The 19,916-nt window shown below is 42.0% G+C and overlaps 1 protein-coding gene across 1 annotated transcript in view; it reads left to right on the top strand.

Annotated features, from left to right (window-relative positions):
* The window catches only part of COLEC12 (collectin subfamily member 12), a 139,500-nt gene that overhangs the window by 107,528 nt on the left and 12,056 nt on the right, over nucleotides 1-19,916 (top strand). Inside the window, exons 3-5 of the mRNA XM_027827139.3 lie at nucleotides 3,461-3,583; nucleotides 12,706-12,804; nucleotides 16,813-17,859. Coding sequence (XP_027682940.2) covers nucleotides 3,461-3,583; nucleotides 12,706-12,804; nucleotides 16,813-17,859 — 1,269 coding nt within the window. The remainder of the gene's footprint in view (nucleotides 1-3,460; nucleotides 3,584-12,705; nucleotides 12,805-16,812; nucleotides 17,860-19,916) is intronic.

Raw genomic sequence — 19,916 nt, 5'->3', positions numbered from 1 at the left:
GTTCTAAGACTCCATTCCTGTTCTGTCCCCTGCAAAAGCCTCACCCAGACAGACACAGACCCTTTGATGTTCTCTCTCTTCCCAGCTTTTGAAAATATCTTGTCTCCTCATTGGTCATTTTGGTCAGGTGCCAGTGAGGTTATCCTAGCTTCTTAACCCTTTACAGGTGAAAGGGTTTTTTCCTCTGGCCAGGAGGGATTTAAAGGTGGTTAGCCTTCCCTTTATATTTATGACACCATGTATTCCTGACATGACAAATACCACAGCCCAGAAGAGGTTAAATTGATATAGCTATCTGTGCTAGAGTCTCCAAAGTTGTGGGGGGAGGAGGGACCCACTTACAACTACCTGATTTTCTGCTCCAGCACTTGTGCACGTTAGATCTTGGGGTAGATTAGATTACAATATAATTTTTAAATTGTGGCTGCTGTAGTGTGTGTAAAAAGAAAAGGAGGACTTGTGGCACCTTAGAGACTAACCAATTTATTTGAGCATAAGCTTTCGTGAGCTACAGCTCACTTCATCGGATGCATACTGTGGAAAATACAGAAGATGTTTGGTTTTATACACACAAATCATGAAAAATGGGTGTTTATCATTATTATTATTATGTAGTGTGTGTGTGTGTGTGTTATCTCAATACTGACAGTAGTGGATTGTTAAAAAAATGAAGTGTCTCATGTTCAGGTGCCATTTTTATGTCCATTTGAAATACACTGAAACTGAAAGATCCATAAAGCACAAGTGTTGTTTAATTGGACCATACATAGGGAGAGAAAACCAAGAGAAGGAAGCAGGTGGCTTGCGAAATACGAGTACATATATGGTGCTAGATGATGAACAGTATTAAATTCAGGGGCATCAGTGAGAGTTGCAGCCTGTTACATTGCACAGGCAATCAAATTAAGTACAGTGTCAGCAAACAGATCATAAGCTGAAAATGAGTAACTTTAATGTGAGACTTTAATACAAACAAATTTCCAACATGCAGCTGATATCAAACATGCATTTTTTTTCTGCCTCCTTCTCTGTGTTGTACCTCTGTGGTCTGTTGCCCTTTCATATTATGGCTTGATCCTGCTCTCATTAACTTTAATTTCTGTTACCTGTATAAGGTAGAGGCCAATCCTGTGATGTGCTGAGTGTCCTGAACTCCCATTAATTTCCATGGATAATTAGAGCATACAGAAACTTACAAAATCAGGTCCTAAATTATATACCTCTCAGAGGAGGGATCTTGTTTTCAAACTTGTCTGAAAAGCACCATGCACTCCACTGCACCTAAAGTAACCCTCCCTCCAAGCCGTTAATGACAGCAAGAAGATCTGTGTTCAATATATTTGGGGATCTTCTTGACAAATAAGTAAACTGGCCCAAGCCCCCGCCCGGAAAACTGTGTTCCCTCTCTAGGGACCGTTAACAGGCAGAACAACTCCCTCTCACAAATACTTCAAGACCCTGTACAAGCCAGGAAGGGGAGCCAACCACACTTAAAACCCTTGAGTAGAGTCCTAGCTGCTTCGAAACCAGTTCTTTGTCATAAGATAAAATCCTCTTCCCCTCTCCAAGCTGCTCTGGGAGCCCACTGCCCCCAAAATCCAAGTTCATGTCTAGTTATGGTGACTCCCCAAGTGTCACCAGCAGGATTGTGGGTAGATAGCCTATGCAAATGAAGCTCTCTTTTCACCAATAGGGGGAGCAGAGAGCCCTTTCCCCTCTGGAGCTTCTGGCCAAATGGCTTATGCTAACAAACCTAGATTTAGAACATAAATGCATTAACTTGTTTTCCCACCGTTTTTTGCCACATGTATCAATTTACTGAGAGGTTTGTATCTCTATCTGAAAAAGGAATTGATCTTTCCCAACTGAGCTTCTCTTCTATGTCCTACAGTGACTTCATAATTTTGAATCTATGACATCACATCCATCCCGTTGTAACAAAATGTGATGTCACAACAATGAGATTATGGTGTGACTTCGCCACACAATCATAATGTGTAAGAAGGAGCTGGCCTGTGAAGTGTTCATTTCAGTGTTATCCAAGCCTGATATATGAAATAACACAAGCAAAGGGGACTGAGAAAATAACTCATCAAATAAACTTACTTTATGTATAAATCTCTCTTCTTGAATTTGCCTCTGTATGAAAATCCCTTTTTAAAGCACTTTAAGAAAACCACGAGAACCTGTTACTCTTTGAGATAACAAGAGTTGACTTAACTTGCTATTTCTGTCATCAGTCCTCAGTAAACACAGCTGAAGCTGCCTGTGCATTTCCCTGAAGAATAGCACTGTGCAGAAGGTCACAAGTTGGAGAAAAGTAAAATCAGCTGGTGGGTTGATCCCCAAGGGAAATATAATTTACTCATAAAAAGTTTCTGAGCAAGTTTTCATTAGATCAGTAATTTGGTACACCCAACCTACTAAAGCGCTCTCCTTTGTGACTCCATTAGTAGTAAACAAATAGGGTAAAAGGTCAAGGAAGTTCATTTTTAATAGACGCAGGGGGCTATATTCATGCTTGCCTAATGAGGGCTCAACCTAGTCCATTCATTCCAACATGGTCTTCACATTCTAATGTTTTTATATGTCCCTGTTTCCCCTGCAATTATTGATAATCTAATGAAAGCTTTCAATGCTTATATATGTGCTATAACCTGTGATCATTGACAGAAGAGTCTCACAACAGGCCGACATCCATATCTTCTGTAAAAAGCTCAAATACCAAATATTAATGGTTCATTTTCTCTCATAACTGGAGGTTCCTTTCCCTATTCTCTCTTTTTTAGAACTCACTTATGTGGGGAAATGGTATGAGTAGCATAATTATACTGATATAACTCCTGCTGGTGTCCACACAGGGAGATATACCAGTATAACTATGCTGCTATAGACAAGCCGTAAATCTCATTAACATTATTTTACACAGTGAAAATAAAAAGAAGTGCTAATATTTATCTTCTAAGTCCATGTGTCAATATAAAAGTTGCAAAATAGTGCAAAAGTCTCCTTTCAGACATTCAGAGTAGTACTTAATTTCAGTTCTACTTTTTCTGTGTGTGAATGTCACCCACGGCTAACAGTGCAGGGAAGTTGAATGTTAAAACTGAATTATTACCATCAGGATCTAGACAGAGAATATTGCCATAAATTTTTGGCTTAATTGCAACCAAGTCTCACTATCAGACTCATGATAATAGTGGGGTTTTTTTTTTTTCAAATAAAGCCACATTTGGTTTTCCAGTTAAATTTAATCCAGTTATTACTCATCTGAAACCTTAAAAGGAGCATATCACTAAAGTAAGGCTATAGTGAGCCCGGAGTCCATGGAATGTTAGCCATCACTTGCAGTGTAGACAAGTATGTGTACAATTATTGTATGTGTATGTGATTTAGACAAAGAAACCACAATAAAAGCTTACTCTTTGACCTGATTTTAAAGTCCCATCTTCTTTTGCAGGTATTCAGGAGGGGACTCAATGTACCAAATGTAAAAATAACTGGGCACTGAAGTTCTCCATCATATTACTATATATTTTGTGTGCCTTGCTAACAATAACAGTAGCCATTCTGGGATACAAAGGTATGTACCATATCTGTCACAGTATTTCACTTTCAAACAGGAATCCAAGCAAGAGCTCCAAGTATTAGAAAGAGATAGAGAGGAGAATGGATTTATTTTATTTTCAGTTATGAGATTATTGCAAAATTAAACTTCTGTTAACATGATTCATTGTATGTTTGGCATAGTCTATATTAGACAAACTTTGAAGTTTCTCTTTCAAACAGCTATAAAGCTTTGACATTAGATTAGACATTTGTGGAGATTTAAAAAAAATGTATAATTAACTTACCAGTTTTCAATATGGAAGCATATTAATTTGGAGAGCCAAGGACTTCAGTAAGGCTCCACACAAGTACCAGAATCCACCCCTAGAGTTCATCTTGTGTAAAGGAGGGGCCAGGAATGGTGTCACTTAATTATTAATACTTTTTATCTGAGGAGTTCAAAAGTATAATGAATATTGTTCTTAATGATCTGGAAGCGGGGATAAACAGGGTAGTGCCAAACCTGATAAATTGCTTATTCATCAGTGTTTAAGCCAATTCTAAAAAATATTTTGAAGACTGAGGAAATTCCAAAGAATCAAACAATGCTAAACAATGTTTTGCCTGAGAAAATTATATATGAGTACAAAGTAATGCACATTGAAAAGAACAGTTTGATCTTCTCATACATAAAGCTTATGCTCTAATAAATTTGTTAGTCTCTAAGGTGCTACAGGGACTCCTTTTTCTTTTTACAGATACAGACTAACATGGCTGCTACTCTGAAACCTGTCATACATATTGTTATTCAATTCAGCTATCACCACAAAATAATACAGGCATCATTCCTGACAGATCAATGCAAACATCTGCTCGCTATGCAGTATTGGTTAGGGAAAAAAGCCAGTTAAAAGCTTGGCTGTATTAAGAAAAGGGAAAAATAATGCTGAAAATATTACAATGGGACTACTATATACACTGATGGTTCCCCCTCCCTTTGATTCTGTGCTTTGTTCACATCACCTCAAAAAGGAAATAGTAGAAATAGGAAAGGGACAGAGAAAGGCAGCAAACACAGTTTAGAGGCTTGGAAGGACTTTTGTATGGGAAAAATTAAAATGATCAGAACTGGTTAGAGAGAAGATTTCATAAGAGAAGACACGATGTTGGTGTATTGAACTATGAATATAAACGAAAGGTGCTCCCATTTACCCTTTAGTATAATACAATAACAAGAGGGAACGTAATAAATTAAACATATTTACAACAAAACACATTTTTTGCACAACTTATAAGTAACCCATGGAACTCATTGCTACAAGATATTGAAACAAAAAACTTACTAGGATTCAATGATGATTAGATACTTGTAGGGATAAGAATATCCCCAGTTATATTAGCTGGATAAAAACAGAGCCAGACCCTTAGCAGGTTAAGTGGGCATAGATCAATTTACAGCAGCTGAGGATCTGGCTCTTACATGGGCTATCAGTCCTCCATGTTAAGCCAGCCACTAACTGCCTGGGACTCAGAAGAAGCTTCCACATTAGGCATGTTATTGCATAACTGTCTTTTCTGGGATCTTGCATACTCATTTGAAGAATCTGATGCTACTTACTGTCAGAGCCAGCCTACCAGCTGGACTTTGATTCATGGATTCCAAGGCCAGAAGAGACCATTGTGATCATCCAGTCTGACTTCCTTTATAACTCAGGCCATAGAACTCCCCCAAAATGTTTCCTTTTGAACTACAGCATCTCTTTTAAAAAAACACCCAATCCACCACTTGGGGAGTTGTTCCAATGGTTCATTGCCCTCACAGTTTTATATTATATATCTTATTTCTAGCCTGAATTTGTCTAGCTTCAACTTCCAGCCATCAGATCTTGTTATACCTTTGTCTGCTAGACTGAAGAGCTCATTATCAAATATTTGTTTCCCATATAGGGGCTTATAAACTGTGATCAAGTCACCCCTTAGCCTTGTCTTTGTTAAGCTAAATAGATAGAGCTCCTTGAGTCTATCTCTATAAGGCGTCTGAACTGACCTATGGCAATTTCTTTGTTCCTTCATGAAACCTCTGAATGGGAATAAGCAAACAAGGCGACCCTCACCTAAATGTCTCTCGCTCTTCCTAACCCTACATTTTCAGGCTTCTCTCTCCACATGCCTCCAGTTCTGGTTTTCTTACACTCCTCAAGGCCTTCCTCGCTCTTTCTACTTCCTCGCTACATTCCATTATGCACTTCCATGTATGATTACAACCATTTTGTCTTCTTTACAACTCAGTAATACTCACTGGGATTTTTCATTGGCATCACTGAGAGGAATTTCTTAGCCCATTGCCACAAGGAAAAAAAACTGGAGGTTGTGCGAAGATGCACATCTCATTCATTCATCATACTTGGGGGCCCACCAAACCCAATTTCAGGGGAGGGAAGCATGGCATTGGCCCAGAGTCCATTCTCAGTCCAGCACTCTCCTCAACTTCCTGTTTCTCTACTTTCCACATCTCTCCTGTCACCCATATTTGTTTTTGTTGTGAAGGTTGAACATCAGGGCATGTTTCTTACAGTTCTGTCTGTTCCACTGAATTTCAGAAGACACTGACTTCTTGAGTCAAGTTTATCTCTTGAGTAATTCCACTGAAGTGAATGGACTTACACTGGGGATGATTTTGTCCTTTTGTCCTCACACTTGCATCCTGTGCACTAGTAAGCTGGCTTTTTACATAGACCTTTCTGATCACTGCAAATCAGAAGAAATACCAGTTTATGAGAAAAAATTATTATATCTGATCCCCAAATGAACTGTTAGGATACTTTTGTTTGTTTCTAAGGAGTTAGGCCTTAAATCTTGGACACTAAAGAAAAGTGAAATACATTTTTACAACAGTCCCTTCTACCTCAGAGTTCAGCTTCTCCTTTGTATGGTGATATTACAATGAAAGATAGAATTTTGCTAGCATCAGGAATTCTTCCAATCTGTTAGCTAAGGTTTCATTAGATTTGTTTTCAATACACTGATGATTTATATTTATAATGCCCAAAGCTGCTTTTAAATCTTTTAGTTTCCTACATGGTACTTAGCTATCCTATGTTATTTAAAAAAAAAAGTCAAGAACTACGAATTAATGGATTAAATTTGGTTGGCAAGAAAAATAACTCTATGGGATACAAAATAAACAGAATAAATCTCCAAATTAGTTGTAAAATCTGTGAAACAATCCATAGAAAGCTGAAACCAAAACATGAATTAAATATCAAGGTCTGAAAGGGGTTGCAAGATGAGTTTACTATTCCTTTCCCTTCGGAATGAAACTTACATTCTTTCTATTGTTAAAAACATTAATAAAATAGTGTTCTTGGTTTTCCAGATGTTTTCTTAAGGAAATTAAATGCAAAAGTATGTAGTTAAGATTCTTCTGGCACCAGTCAATGTAAAACAATCTATTTAAAGTTAATGATTATACTCTTGCTCACTCCATGGCAAAGGGGGGCGGGGAGTAAACATTCTTTGAATATCAGCCTGAAATTTGAATTTCTGGTTATTTTCAGTTTGTAGTAGACCTTTATATTGCAGCTTGTAGCTTTAAGTTTGTGACTAATACGCTCAACAACTCTCATCTATTGCTTAATCCTTCTGCTTCTGTAACTCGACTCGCTAGGATGGGACACTTGTCCATGCTTCTTGTCTGAGACTGAGAGCAGGGAGTAGGATCCAGACATTCTACCCTTCAGCAATTGGTTGCAAGGTTTGCATCTCTTAAGGGATGTCTGTGCAAAATTGCCCATACAGCAATGATCTTAACAAAAACAAAGTTTATTAAAGACAGAGAAAATAGAATTAAAACAGTAGAAGTGGTTTGTATAACATATCTCGGTTTGCACTTATCAGCTAAACTAGATAAAGTAGTCTCCGTTAATGGAGTAAATAGCTAACATCTTACTGCCTTCTTTGATCCTCCTCTGAGCATCACGCTGCGGTGTACAGCAAAATTTCTCTCTGTGGACAGAGCTCTCTCTGATCTAGCCCACCTGATCCAGGGCTGCTACTTAAAACTTATCTCCAGTTACACACGCATAGGCTTTAGACTCATGCATTTTCTAGGAACTGGACCACTGATGATACAAAGACCCTTTAATGATGATTAACATCTTTCAAAGGCTTAAGGACCTAGCTCAGACACTGCCATCTTGGCTGGCAGTATCTAGTTTCGATAGGGCCTCTTTTTATACCCCTTCAGGAAATTATTTATTTTATCAAAAAGTATAAATTATGGGCAGGTCTCCAGTTTGTCTGTCAAGAGCTTATTAGAATCATTTTTTAGATATACACCTAATGTGCTAGCCAGTCAAATTTCTTAAAGGTTGATAACTGTTTTCTGATGAAAGTTACAAATTCAAAAACATTAGCTTCTCAGAAACCAGCTGGTTTTCCTGCTACGCTCTGGCCCTATTATGCTGCCCAAGTGGCATGAGGGGCCAAAAAGCAACCACATCTTCCTGGCAAGTATATAACCAGCATGTTTTAGCTCATGTCACACCCTACTGCCACCCCTAGTGTAAGGATCATATCAGGGTAAGGAAGGGGCATGGCTGGAGCATTCTGCACTTGGCCATTCCCTGGTTGGCCGATAGCACCTCAAGGGGCCAGTCAGTCTGCAAAGATTAAAGCAGATTCCACATCTCTCTATTATACTCCAGGCTGGCATAAAAACCAGACCTAGAATCTGCCTGCTGGAGCTGTAACCAGCTGCCCCACAGCCTCCCAACTCTGCTGCACCCAGGCTAGTTTTAAAGGTCTCTGCAAATTTGACTTCCACCAATTCCTTGAGGCCACAATGGATTATAACATATACTAAAGTTTGAGCCTAAACTACTTCAACATCCCAAGTATCCTCCAGTATTTTTCAGCAACAATATTAAATATACCCTGGGTGAAATTCTGTGCCTGTGCCTCTAAGAAGGGGCAGGGGGCTATGGTGGCGGTCAGGTTATCTGGAATAACTCACGAATGTGGATATCAGCCTCAGAGCAAACTGTTACAAACCAGGGCAGGTCCTGGGTCTAAGCAGGGGGTTTGGGGGTCCGTGGCAAAATTTTAAATCAAAATGGGGGTCCTTGGCTTACTAAAGTTTGAGAACTGCTGGCATAACATATAGAAAAATAAGTTATTGGGCATTGTTTTCATCAGGGATTAACAAGAACCATAACTGATGTGATAATGCCCATTAAGGCCTTGATTCAGCAAAGCATTTAAGCACATCTTAAGTTCCACTGACATCAGTAGACTTACGAACCTGCTTAAAGGCTTTGGTGAACTGAGGCTTCAGTCTTGAAGAGGACAAGGAAATCCAAGCATTCTAGATCAGGGAACATGCAGTGAAATAGCTGATTTCTCTTCTGGGTTCCTTTAGAAATTCTAAGTAACATAAATTAGGAATAAGGACAGAAAAAAACAGATGTCTTCTGTTACAGTGAGTGTTAGTTCTGGATTCCTATCAGCCTGCATCTTGTATTCAGAAGGCCAGCTACTATCATCTCAGTCCTGAAATGCAGAACTCTGCACTCTGGCTCTATTTTTGTGTTTGTTTTGTTTTTTATATATATATACACACACGCACACACTGGAGTGTGTATAGCTGGCTCATTCGCATTATGGAAAGGAGAAACAAGGCAGCTTTCCACCCAGGAATGTTCAAGTTCCTCATACAACCTTGGGCCCGGTGACGGGGCAGTGCTGGGTGGAAGTAGCCCCCATAATTCCACTTCAGCCCACAGGTCCTCACACCAGGGACAACCTGGGGGCCATTCTCCTTGTTCTCACCCTTTGTTTTGTGGAGGGGTCTACTGGTGTGTCATCGTCCCGCTCCCCCCGCCCCTTGCCTTCCTCCTCTTCCCATGGTCACTTGTTCCCTCAACCCTCGGAACTGCTCTGTTCCAATAACTGCTTGAGCTCAATTTACCTTTGTCTCCTGAGACTACTTCCTTATTTTTCCCCCTCCCACTTCATCTCACGGGTTATTCCCCTTTCTTTACTTTCACTCTGGCTTGTGTTCTCCTGTCTATTTTCCAACACTGCAGTGTTTAATGGCTCTTTTCCCTTCCCCGTGGGTTAAATTCCATCCCTCTGGGGTTTCTGGATACCCCTTTGCTTTTCTAATGGGAAGGGGTTCCAGTCCGTGCCTAACATGAAAGGGTGTGGCAACCAATCCACTACCCCAGCCCACTTCCATTTAAACTTCCCCTGAACTTCCAGAGGCCCTTGTGCCATAAGGCAGAATTTCTTATCCCCATGTATACATTCAAGCCTCACTCTTGCTCCAGGAAGTATCTGGTGGGGTTTCGCCAACTTGTGCCTGATTAACAAACAGCCTGAGGAGGTGTCCACCTGACCCCTGTGCTCTTTTATCCTGGCTCCTCGTAAATTAGCTTATTAGCTACCCAGCCCCAACCTGATCTGGTAATGAGCAACTCCTCTCTGTAACCAGGCTAGGGTGACTAGATGTTTCGATTTTACAGGGACAGTCCTGATATTTGGGGCTTTTTCTGAAATAGGTCCTATTACCCCCCCAACTCCCTGTCCTGATTTTTCACACTTGCTGTCTGGTCAGCTTAAACCAGGGCCCTAACTGGTTAAATAGTGATCAGAGTGCTGGTTCAGGTGCTGATTGCTATCACTCTGTGACAGGGCCAAAGTAACCCCTGACTTCAGTGTAGTTAGCCCAGGGATGACTGTAGCCCTAGCTGTCTGTTCGGTTTATGTTTTTGAAGCAGCATGGACCCATGAAAATCCTGCTATATACATGTACGTATCTTCAAAAAAAGAAGATGGAAGATTAATAAAGGGACAAGGACCCCTTGGCTGCCACAGATTAAAGTGCCAGATTGTGCATGACCTTTGCATGAGTGCAAAGAGTAGGAGGAGGGCTCATGAAGTTACACTCCCAGTACCAGGGTCCCCCCTACTTGCGCTTGGGGGAGCACAGGCAACTGCTCTTTTGTAGTTCCTGCCAGGTTATAAATCACCCCCAAAGAGGGTGGGAAGGCATAGGGAGGAAGCAGTGGTATGGCTTTGTCCCCTACCTCCACACTGGCTCATCCGAAGGCCTGGTGCAGCACCTCTTCTTCCACATGCTAGGGGGCTGGAGGAGTGACAATGCAGCACAATGTCTTCTGGAACCCCTCGTGGGGTGGTGCAGATCCTCTCTGCCCAGAGGCTAAATAATCTAGGTATAGGACAGAACCTTCTGGCCTTAGCTGTGATTTGAATACACAGACACCAAACTGAAAATGGACATGGACTTGAAGGTCAAGCCATAGGGTTGCCAGGCATCCAGTTTTAAACTGGAATGCCCAGTTGAAAAGGGACCTTGGCAGCTCCGGTCAGCACTGCTGACCAGGCTGCTAAAAAAGTCCGGTCAGTGGCGCAGCAGGGCCAAGGCAGTCTCCCTGCCTGCCCTGGTTTTGCAAAGCTCCCGGAAATGACTGGCATGTCCAGCTCCTAGGCACAGGGGTAGCCACAGGGGCTCTGTGTGGTGCCCCCGCTCTGAGCACCAGCTCCGCAGCTCCCATTGGCCAGGAACTGTGGCCAATGGGAGCTGCCGGGACGGCGCCTGCAAGTGCATGCAGTGCACAGAGCCTCCTGACCCCTCCGCATAGGAACCGGACATGCCGGCTGCTTCCGGGAGCCGCCTGAGGTGAGTGCCGGCCGGCCGGAGCCTCACCCCGAACCCCGTTCCTGCACCCCAACCTCCTGTCCCAGGTCGTAACCCCCTCCTGCACCCTAACTCCCTCCCAAAGCCCACACCCCTCTCTGTACCCCAATCTCTCTGCCCCAGCCCTGAGCCCTCTCCCACACATACAAGCCCTCCTGGAGCCCGCACCCCGCACTCCCTCCTGCACCCTGCCCCAGCCCGTAGCCCCCTCCCGCACCCCAAACCCCTCATCCCTGGCCCCACCCCAAAGCCTGCATCTCCAGCCGGAATCCTCACCCCCTCTTGCACCCCAACCCCCTGCCCTGGCCCACTGAAAGTGAGTGAGGTTGAGGGAGAGCGAGTGATGGACAGAGTGGGGATGGAGTGAGTGGGGGCAGGGCCTCAGAGAAGGTGTGAGGCCTCAGGGCAGGGGCGGGGCCAGGGCAGGGCAAGGGTGTTCAGTTTTGTGCAGTTAGAAAGTTGGCAACCTTATCAAGGCAGAATCTAGCCTCTGAAGCATTCAGTTTCCTCCCTTTCTTGTAACAATTTATAAATATATATTTAGCACTTTGAGCTTTCTGGAGCTTTTCATTTCTGGCTCTTTCCTTCTTCCGTACACATACTGTTGCCATGAAAAGCAACAGAATGCGTAACTGCCAGGAAAACAACTCAAACCTCCCCAAGCCAAGAGCAAATTGGGAACAGCCATATGTCCAGGCTGGGCTGAATGACCATAGTTTAAACCCTTGCAAATCAGAATTATTCTAAAACTGCTGTTTAATTAAATGTCCTTAAATTGTTATTAGGGGTTTTAAAGCTCCGTCACTTTTCAGAAGACATTATTTAAGAACAGCACTTTATATATGTTCTATAGCCTCCACACTTAGTAGCTAGGATGTAGTTCATAATGATTAAAAGAATCAGAAAATTATTTGGTCCATCTAAATGGAAGTGGCCCACAGGAGAGCGAGAGGGAGTCTGCTGCTAGCGAGGTAACAAGCCTCAAGCATATAGCATGCCTTCATTAGACAATGAGACACCTTTAGTAGTTAAATATTATAAAATATTAATTGATTGAAGAGGAAGACTCAGAAGAATCTTCATTCATGAGATGAATCTGTTTGTTACCAAAATAAATATTTGGTTGAAGCATAGAGGTTAACTTCTTAGCAGAGCGCACGGTCATATGAGCAGAAGAGAATACACTGTTCTGACGTTATGCAGAGTAGTGGAAAGCAAGATAATTGTTTGTTTTTTTTTAAAAAGTATTTTCTATGCTTGACCCCAAATATTTTATATTTTTCATTATTTACTACACTCTTGTTTACTGTTCATCTATATGACTTGTTATAAAAATCTCATTACTTACACCATATCTCATAGTTGGAACTTCTCACAATGAAACCTACAAAAATTACACATGTAAATGCCTGTTAACACTGTTCTCAATTTTCCAGTTGTAGAAAAAATGGACAACGTTACAGGTGGCATGGAGACATCCCACAGAAGATACACTGAGAAACTCACAGAAGTGGAGAGTGGTCTGAAGAAATTAGGTAATCTCCACATAACTGAAAGCCAGATAAGGCAGCCTATTTGCATGTCCTTGTGTGGTATTATTTTGGGAGATATATCAGTGGATAAGAGTTCTCTGATCTCCACAGATCTGTCTGATGAACAGGTGGCCAAATACCTGCATATCCATTCCATCTTAAATTTTAGTTCCCGATTCAAGATAGCTCTTAACCACATCCAATCCCATGGAAACCATATTGAAATCAAAGGGACTTCAGGATGTGCTTATGAGCTGTCCTGAATAGGAATGATTTTCTGAATCAGAGCTGTAAAGTGATGCAAATATTGATGGACAAAAGAAGAGACTCTTAAGAATGAAAGTCTTCACCCACCCAGTAATCTTTGAGCTGATGTTTAGTAGATAAATTCCAAATCTGGAACCAGAGATGTTCAAAAAATGGCATATGTTTAACCCTCACCTCAGAGGCAAAAATATCACTTGTAGGAGATGCACTTCATCGGTCATTAGTGCTTAAAGTGTGCTGGGTGGAAACAGGTCACAGACCCAGGAAATAAGACTTCTAAAAAGCAAGCCGGGTCCCTGAAGGGCACAGTTTTAATACTGTCTGCGGGGGGACGGATGGACGGGATGGACCCCTGATTGGCTTCTTGAAGCAGGGAGAGCTCTCCCCCACTCCCTCAGCAATCCAACATCATTCTCCCAGGAGTGGGAAGAGCAGAAAGAGTCAAGCAGCTGAGAGTAGCTCTGTTTCCTCTTCCCCCTTCCCCTTCTGCAAGCAACAGGATGGCTCCTCTGCTCTTCTCCCTGCAACACCCAGCCTGGGAACGGAGAGAAGGGACTCTACTGCAGCCCCCTTCAGGCCTGAAAGTGGGGGGTGAAGAACACCTGGAGCTACAGGGGATTCAGAACTGATGGGGGAAGAGGGGAGAGCCATAGGGGGGCAGAGCTGATGTGGGGACCACAGAAACAGGATAGATTTGGGGCCAAGGGGGCAGAGTTGGTTGCTGAGCAGGGGGACAGGCAGATGGGTGGGTGATAAGACTCCCCCGACCACCACCACCACTTTTTTTCAAACCACTTTGAGCACTGTCAGTCATCATGGGAAGTACAAGTCATGCAGTTATAAATGTAGATCTCCCATGTGATATCACACGCCCAACTTTGAAGAAAAGAGATAAGTGGTATAGAAAATATTTTCTTCACTGTACATTTCTAGCCTTCCTCCTCTGCACCACTGAAAAGGAAGCTCCAGATATTCATTAAAAACATTATAATGGACTAACTTCTCTTGTGAGAGAGAGAAGCTTTCGAGCAACGCAGAGCTCTTTCACGTCTGGGAAAGGTACTCAGATTGTCACAGTTAAATACAAGGTTGAACAGATAAAATATGTCTACTTATGCTAAACTAAGGGACCATTCAAGGTGACATAGCCCATAAACACCCCTATAGTCATAGGACAAAAATGGGAGATTGGTGGGTTACAGATTGTTGTAATAAGATATAAATACAGTGTCTTTATTAAGATCATGATTTTTACTGTCTATCAAAGTTATGAATTTAAGCTTCCAGGCTCATCTTTTGAAAGTGTTGGGCAGGTTTCCTCTGAGGATGAGGACTGGGGTCAGATATAGAGTAATTGTTTTGTGAAAAGTGTTCGTCCACAGTTGATGTGATGTTTTTGTCTTTTACCATTGTCCTGTGTGAGTTCCTTTGCGAGTGCAGTGATTGTCTGGTTTCACCTACGTAGTTGTTAGTGGAGCATTTAGTGCACTGGATGAGGTACAACACATGTTGCCATAGGCATGGGTAGGACCCATCGATCTGGAAAGGTTTTATAGATATTTACAGTATATTAAGTGAGGTCCTTGCTGCTAGGAAAGCTCTTTAGTTTGCAGTTCAGTCATAAGAAAAACTCTAATGGCTTCTCAATAAAAGATGTCCATAAACTGTATGTTAATGAAGTTATTCAAAGTCCTGTGTTTGCAGTGGTGAATTCGTAGGAAGGGAATGTTACAGCTAAAAGCACATACAGCCTTCTCTTATTCTGTGATTTAAGTTAATCAATCATAGTCTGGAACTGTTGTGATCAAATTCATTTCTAAGCATTGTTTGTACTCTGTAGTATGTATCATATGGCCAGATCTAAGGAGTGATTAGCCCCATCAATTCCTATTTAAGTCAACTCCCATTTAAAAAGTTTTAAAAGTTTAAACATTTAAAAAAACATGGGGGCAATATCTGTGGGGCTTATTAGTAAGGGGGCTCTAGGAGGGGAGTTTGGGGGTGGGGCTGGCACAGGGAAAATGTGAGGGTCAGATGGTATCTACTCACCACTGTGGCACCTCCTTGTGGCCACAGCTGGGTATTAGCTCTCAACCAGACTTATTTTGTTGCTCATCCAGTCTCTCTCCTGCTGGACTCAAATTGCTCCTTCTTTCCCAGTGGCTGGTAGGGGAACCTAGGCCAACCCTCTACTCCAGATTCCAGCCCAAGAACTGTATGTCTAGTAACCACAGCCTAAGCCATCCCTGACCATGTTGCTGTTTGCCTGGGCTCCTTCCTACCTTTCTTCTCTAGCTCTGCCCCCCTCTGGGTAACCATTGGAGCTCCCTGATGCTATTTCACCCTTCCCAGGCTCTTGCCAAAGTCTGGAGTCTGAGGCAGAATCCCAGGGTTTACTCTCCCCATAGATAAACTCCTCTAGAGGAAGTGACTACAGTATTCCGTCCTGCAACTCCCTTCTTCCTTGCTACTTCCTGGTTTTATACCACCTCAGCCTGCCCCTGCCCAGCTGGGATTTATCAGTTAGATCTTACCAGTCCTGACTCTCCTCCAGGTACAGCCATCACAGGGTTAATTGATCCTTTTTACTTACTTAGGCCTTGTGTGGTGTAAATACTCTATCACAGTGGGACAGGTCATAGGATTGTAGAGCTGTATGGGAGCATAGAAGGATTACCGCCTGGCTGGTTTTTTAGTGGATTTGCCAGTTGCCAGGAAAATAATTTTATCTGCTGGGGTGGGGGTTTTTTGTTTTTTTTTTTTTTTACGTGGGTCTAAAGATTTCCAATATCATCTCAGTACACTGGGGTATCTAATGTTAAACATTTTTGTGTCCAGCTAAAGATGCTCGCAGTGTTCCCACTTCCACAATTTAAGTAAGCAAATGATGTTATCAATCTTATCTATATGTGTTCTCTCTCGAAATACTATAAGAGGTTGTTGACGCGGGGTCGGGAGGTGGGGATTGAGGAGTTTTTTCCTTGTGGTTGGGGCTTGGAGTTGGGCAGGCTTGCCTTGTTGGGGTTTTTTTTTTTTGTTTTCAGAGGTGGTAACCCTAGGGCATAGCTGGAGGCAGGCATGAGCAGCACTGTGAGGAATGTGGGATATGTGTGACAGGCAAGAAGTGGCACTTGAGCTGGAAGGATCCAGGATCCTCGGTCTGTATCCACAGCAGGTCATGGGTGCTGGAGCATAAGCAAGCTATAGCTGCTGCTAGGTAGCAATAGGGGTGGTGCCCACTACCTGGCAGCTCTGCAGGCATGGGATTGAGCCTGCTGTGCCTTACACCAGAAAGGGCCATCTGCTCCTTACTTATACCGCTTCAACGTATTGAACTCCACTTAATCATCCAATTTTTTCTTCAGTACAGTAGCAGTACTATATTTCACCTATTCACCATTCTCTCTAAAAGTTAATTTTTAAAAGAAAGTAAAACAATCATGTTTAAATGAACATATATAAACAGTATTGACAATAGAACCATCATTCTATGCCACTGGGCAAGACAAAGGGTCGCATTCCATTGGCTTCAACAGCAGTTAACTTCGTGTGTCTGGGGGCAGAATTAGACCCTAGAGCATCTGTTTTTAGAAAAGTGACAACTGAATGTTTCACCAAGTGAACGCTTTAATTGCCTGACCACTCTTAGATACAGCATTTACAGGGCAGGAAAGAGTCTTTTTATATTTTGCTTAAAAACAAACAAACAAAGCTAATACTTTTAAAAATTTCCCTCTTTAATAGATGATGAAACTGGACAAAAAGATATGAGCACTAACAAAGAACTTTCTAGCTTCAGATCTGATATTCTGGCTCTTCGCCAGCAGCTTCAGGAGATTGCAGAGAAAACCACCAAAAACAAGGATACACTGGAGAAGCTACAAGATTCTGGAAACGTATTAGATGACAGGCAGAGCCAAATGAAAGGTGTCTTGGATAGCAACTCTTTCATGATCATCAGTGTCAATAAAACTCTCCAAGCATACACTGGCTATATCAACAATCTCCAACAAGACACAAGTAATATCCAAACAAATTTGCAAAGCCAAATGCATTCTCATAATGTGGTCATCATGAACCTAAACAACTTAAATCTGACACAAGTTCAGCAAAGAAATCTTATCAGTGTTTTGCAGAGGTCTGTGGATGATACAAGTCAGGCTATCCAAAGAATCAAAAATGACTTTCAAAATCTGCAACAGGTTGTCCTTCAAGCACGAAAGGACACTGATTGGCTTAAGGAGAAAGTGCAAAATTTACAGATGTTAGCAGTCAACAACTCAGCCTTGGCCAAAGCTAATAATGATACACTTGAAGACATGAACAGTCAACTTAGCTCATTCAGTGGGCAAATGGAGAACATCACCACAGTTGCACAAGCCAATGAACAAAATCTTAAGGATCTGCAGGAGCATCATAAAGATTATGAGAACAGAACTTCTGCCAAGTTTAACCAGCTAGAAGAGCGCTTTCAGCTCTTTGAGACAGATATAGTCAATATCATTAGCAATATCAGCTATACTGCGCATCACCTGCGGACACTGACTAGCAATCTCAATGAGGTCAGGACAACTTGTACAGACACCTTAAGTAAACACACAGATGACCTGATTTTTATGAACAACACGCTAGCCAATATTCGTTTAGATTCTACATCTCTCAGGATGCAACAGGATGTGATGAGATCAAGATTAGATATTGAAGTTGCAAATTTATCACTAATTATGGAAGAAATGAAGCTGGTAGATTCCAGACATGGTCAGCTCATCAAGAACTTCACAATACTGCAAGGTAAGATGAATTTCAATCTATACCTCAAGTTGTACCTCTTAGCAACACATGGGTTTTACTTGCTTTAAATAACATCAAAATACTTCAACTTTTTTTTTATTATGGGTTAAATTTTCTCCTGAACAAAGCCTGAATAGCTGAGCTTGCAAGAGAGGTAGTTTGTGAGGGCATGGGGAGAAAGAACACACCCCACGTTGTCCAAGGAGCAGCAGCAAAGCAACTGTGTGACTGCGATAAGATTGCTGTAGTTCTCAGAGCTCCTGCTGCCCTGTTCTGCAAGGTGAAGGTCCAGAGGATTTGCACAATGCAAATCTTCCATTCCTGCACTTCCCACACACCAGGCCTGGCCTGCCCAGTGCTTCCTGTCGGCCTTGTGACCAGGGCTTTGGCTGCTACATAACCCCTCTGCAACCCTCTAATGTGCCTGACAGTACCTCTGGTCAAATCTAGCCCTAAGAAAGGAAACATTGACCAGGAGAACACAGATGTTATCAATTACCTACTCTCTTTGGAATGTGCTGTCCTGGACTTTGGCTTCTCCCGGCATCGTTGTCAGAGAAAGGGATCCTTAGTTTAATCTTTAATAAAAAAAAAAATTAGTCTTTCATTTTATGAAAGTCCTTTTTCCAATTTATACTGGGACACAGACCTTATCTGTTCCATTATCTAATTCTAAACCTGGGAGATGTAAGTTTGGTTTAAATTTTTCAACCCAATATTCCCTTCCCTCCTTTACCGGCCTGAAATTGGAATGTTGTGAAAGAAAGTTATAGGTTGGTTAAATTTTATTCTGACTGTTGGGTCTGCTTTTGAACTATCGTCTAAAGCAGTGGTTCTCAACCTCTTTACCATTGTGGACTGCATATGCAGCTCTCTCTGTGTTATGTGGGCCACATTGACACAATATACCTGTATAGCCCAGGATGTCACATGGACTGCAGCTGTGTGCTGATTGGGATGTGCGTTGAGAACCACTAGTCTAAAGTAATCCATAATAGTTGTGGAGAAGGTGGAAACCTCAAGAAACCAATCCCTGCTAAGGAGGAAATAGCTGAACAATACAAAACTGGATCATTCCCAGAGAGGTCACCCTTAGTGAAAAAGTAAAACTATTTTGTTTTAAGCCAGCTGGGAACAGGCTGGGAAACCTCCTGTTTCTTTTCATCAAAGGATACTTTATTTTCTTCAGAAGTAAATATACACACAAAGTTGTTGAGTTTTTTTTTTTTTGTCTTCTAAGCCAAGTATTCTTCTGAATGAAGTTAATACTCCATATTGCTGATTTGAACCAGGTTTTAAACCCTGATCACTTGGGCTGCCAATCCTCCAGGATTGTCCTGGAGTTTCCAGGAATTAAATATTAATCTTTATGTGATGAAACCTCCAGGAATACGTCCAACCAAAATTGTCAACTCTACTGGTCACAGAAATAAAACCCTCCCTCGGAATAGATAAAAGCACAGTCCGTGGTGCATGTGAGTCCAGAGCACCTTTCTTACCTGGTCTCATTTCACACAGAAGTAGCTGCCTCCATTTTCAGAGACATGTTAGGAGCTTAACCTTGATGGAGATTAAACGGGATAGATTTTGGGGAAAAAAATTAAAAATTTACTGAGATGTGCTTATCCATGAACAGAATCCAAACCTCCTTTAATGATAAAATATGGAAGACCACTCCTTCTCACTGTCTTCTCATCTCCTGCTATGACTGGTGCTCTGTCCTTCTATAAATATCCAGTAGGCAGGTAGCATTCTGTTAGTCTTTCCATTAACCCTCCAGTTGGCTTATTTCTCACTACCCATCCATCCCATGATTCTCAGATAGACCATAGCTCCTTCATTTCTCCCTTTCATCATTCAGCTGGTCTATGGTTCACTCCCAGTCTGCTTCTTGCTTCATAATAAACATGTGGTGCAATAACTCTCAAGCCTCCCTGACATTGTGGGGCATTCTGCTTTTGGGCTCTCTCTTTTTTTGACCTCGTTCCACTATCCCAGCATGTCACTGCTAAATCCCATGCAGGTTCCACACCAAGACAGTGCTGCTGTCACTGACT

Source organism: Chelonia mydas, chromosome 2 (assembly GCF_015237465.2).
Source record: "Chelonia mydas isolate rCheMyd1 chromosome 2, rCheMyd1.pri.v2, whole genome shotgun sequence".
In the NCBI taxonomy this organism is placed as follows: Eukaryota; Metazoa; Chordata; order Testudines; family Cheloniidae; genus Chelonia; species Chelonia mydas.
The sequence above is the reverse complement of the archived record's forward strand: the minus strand, read 5'-3'. Positions and strand labels throughout refer to the sequence as shown.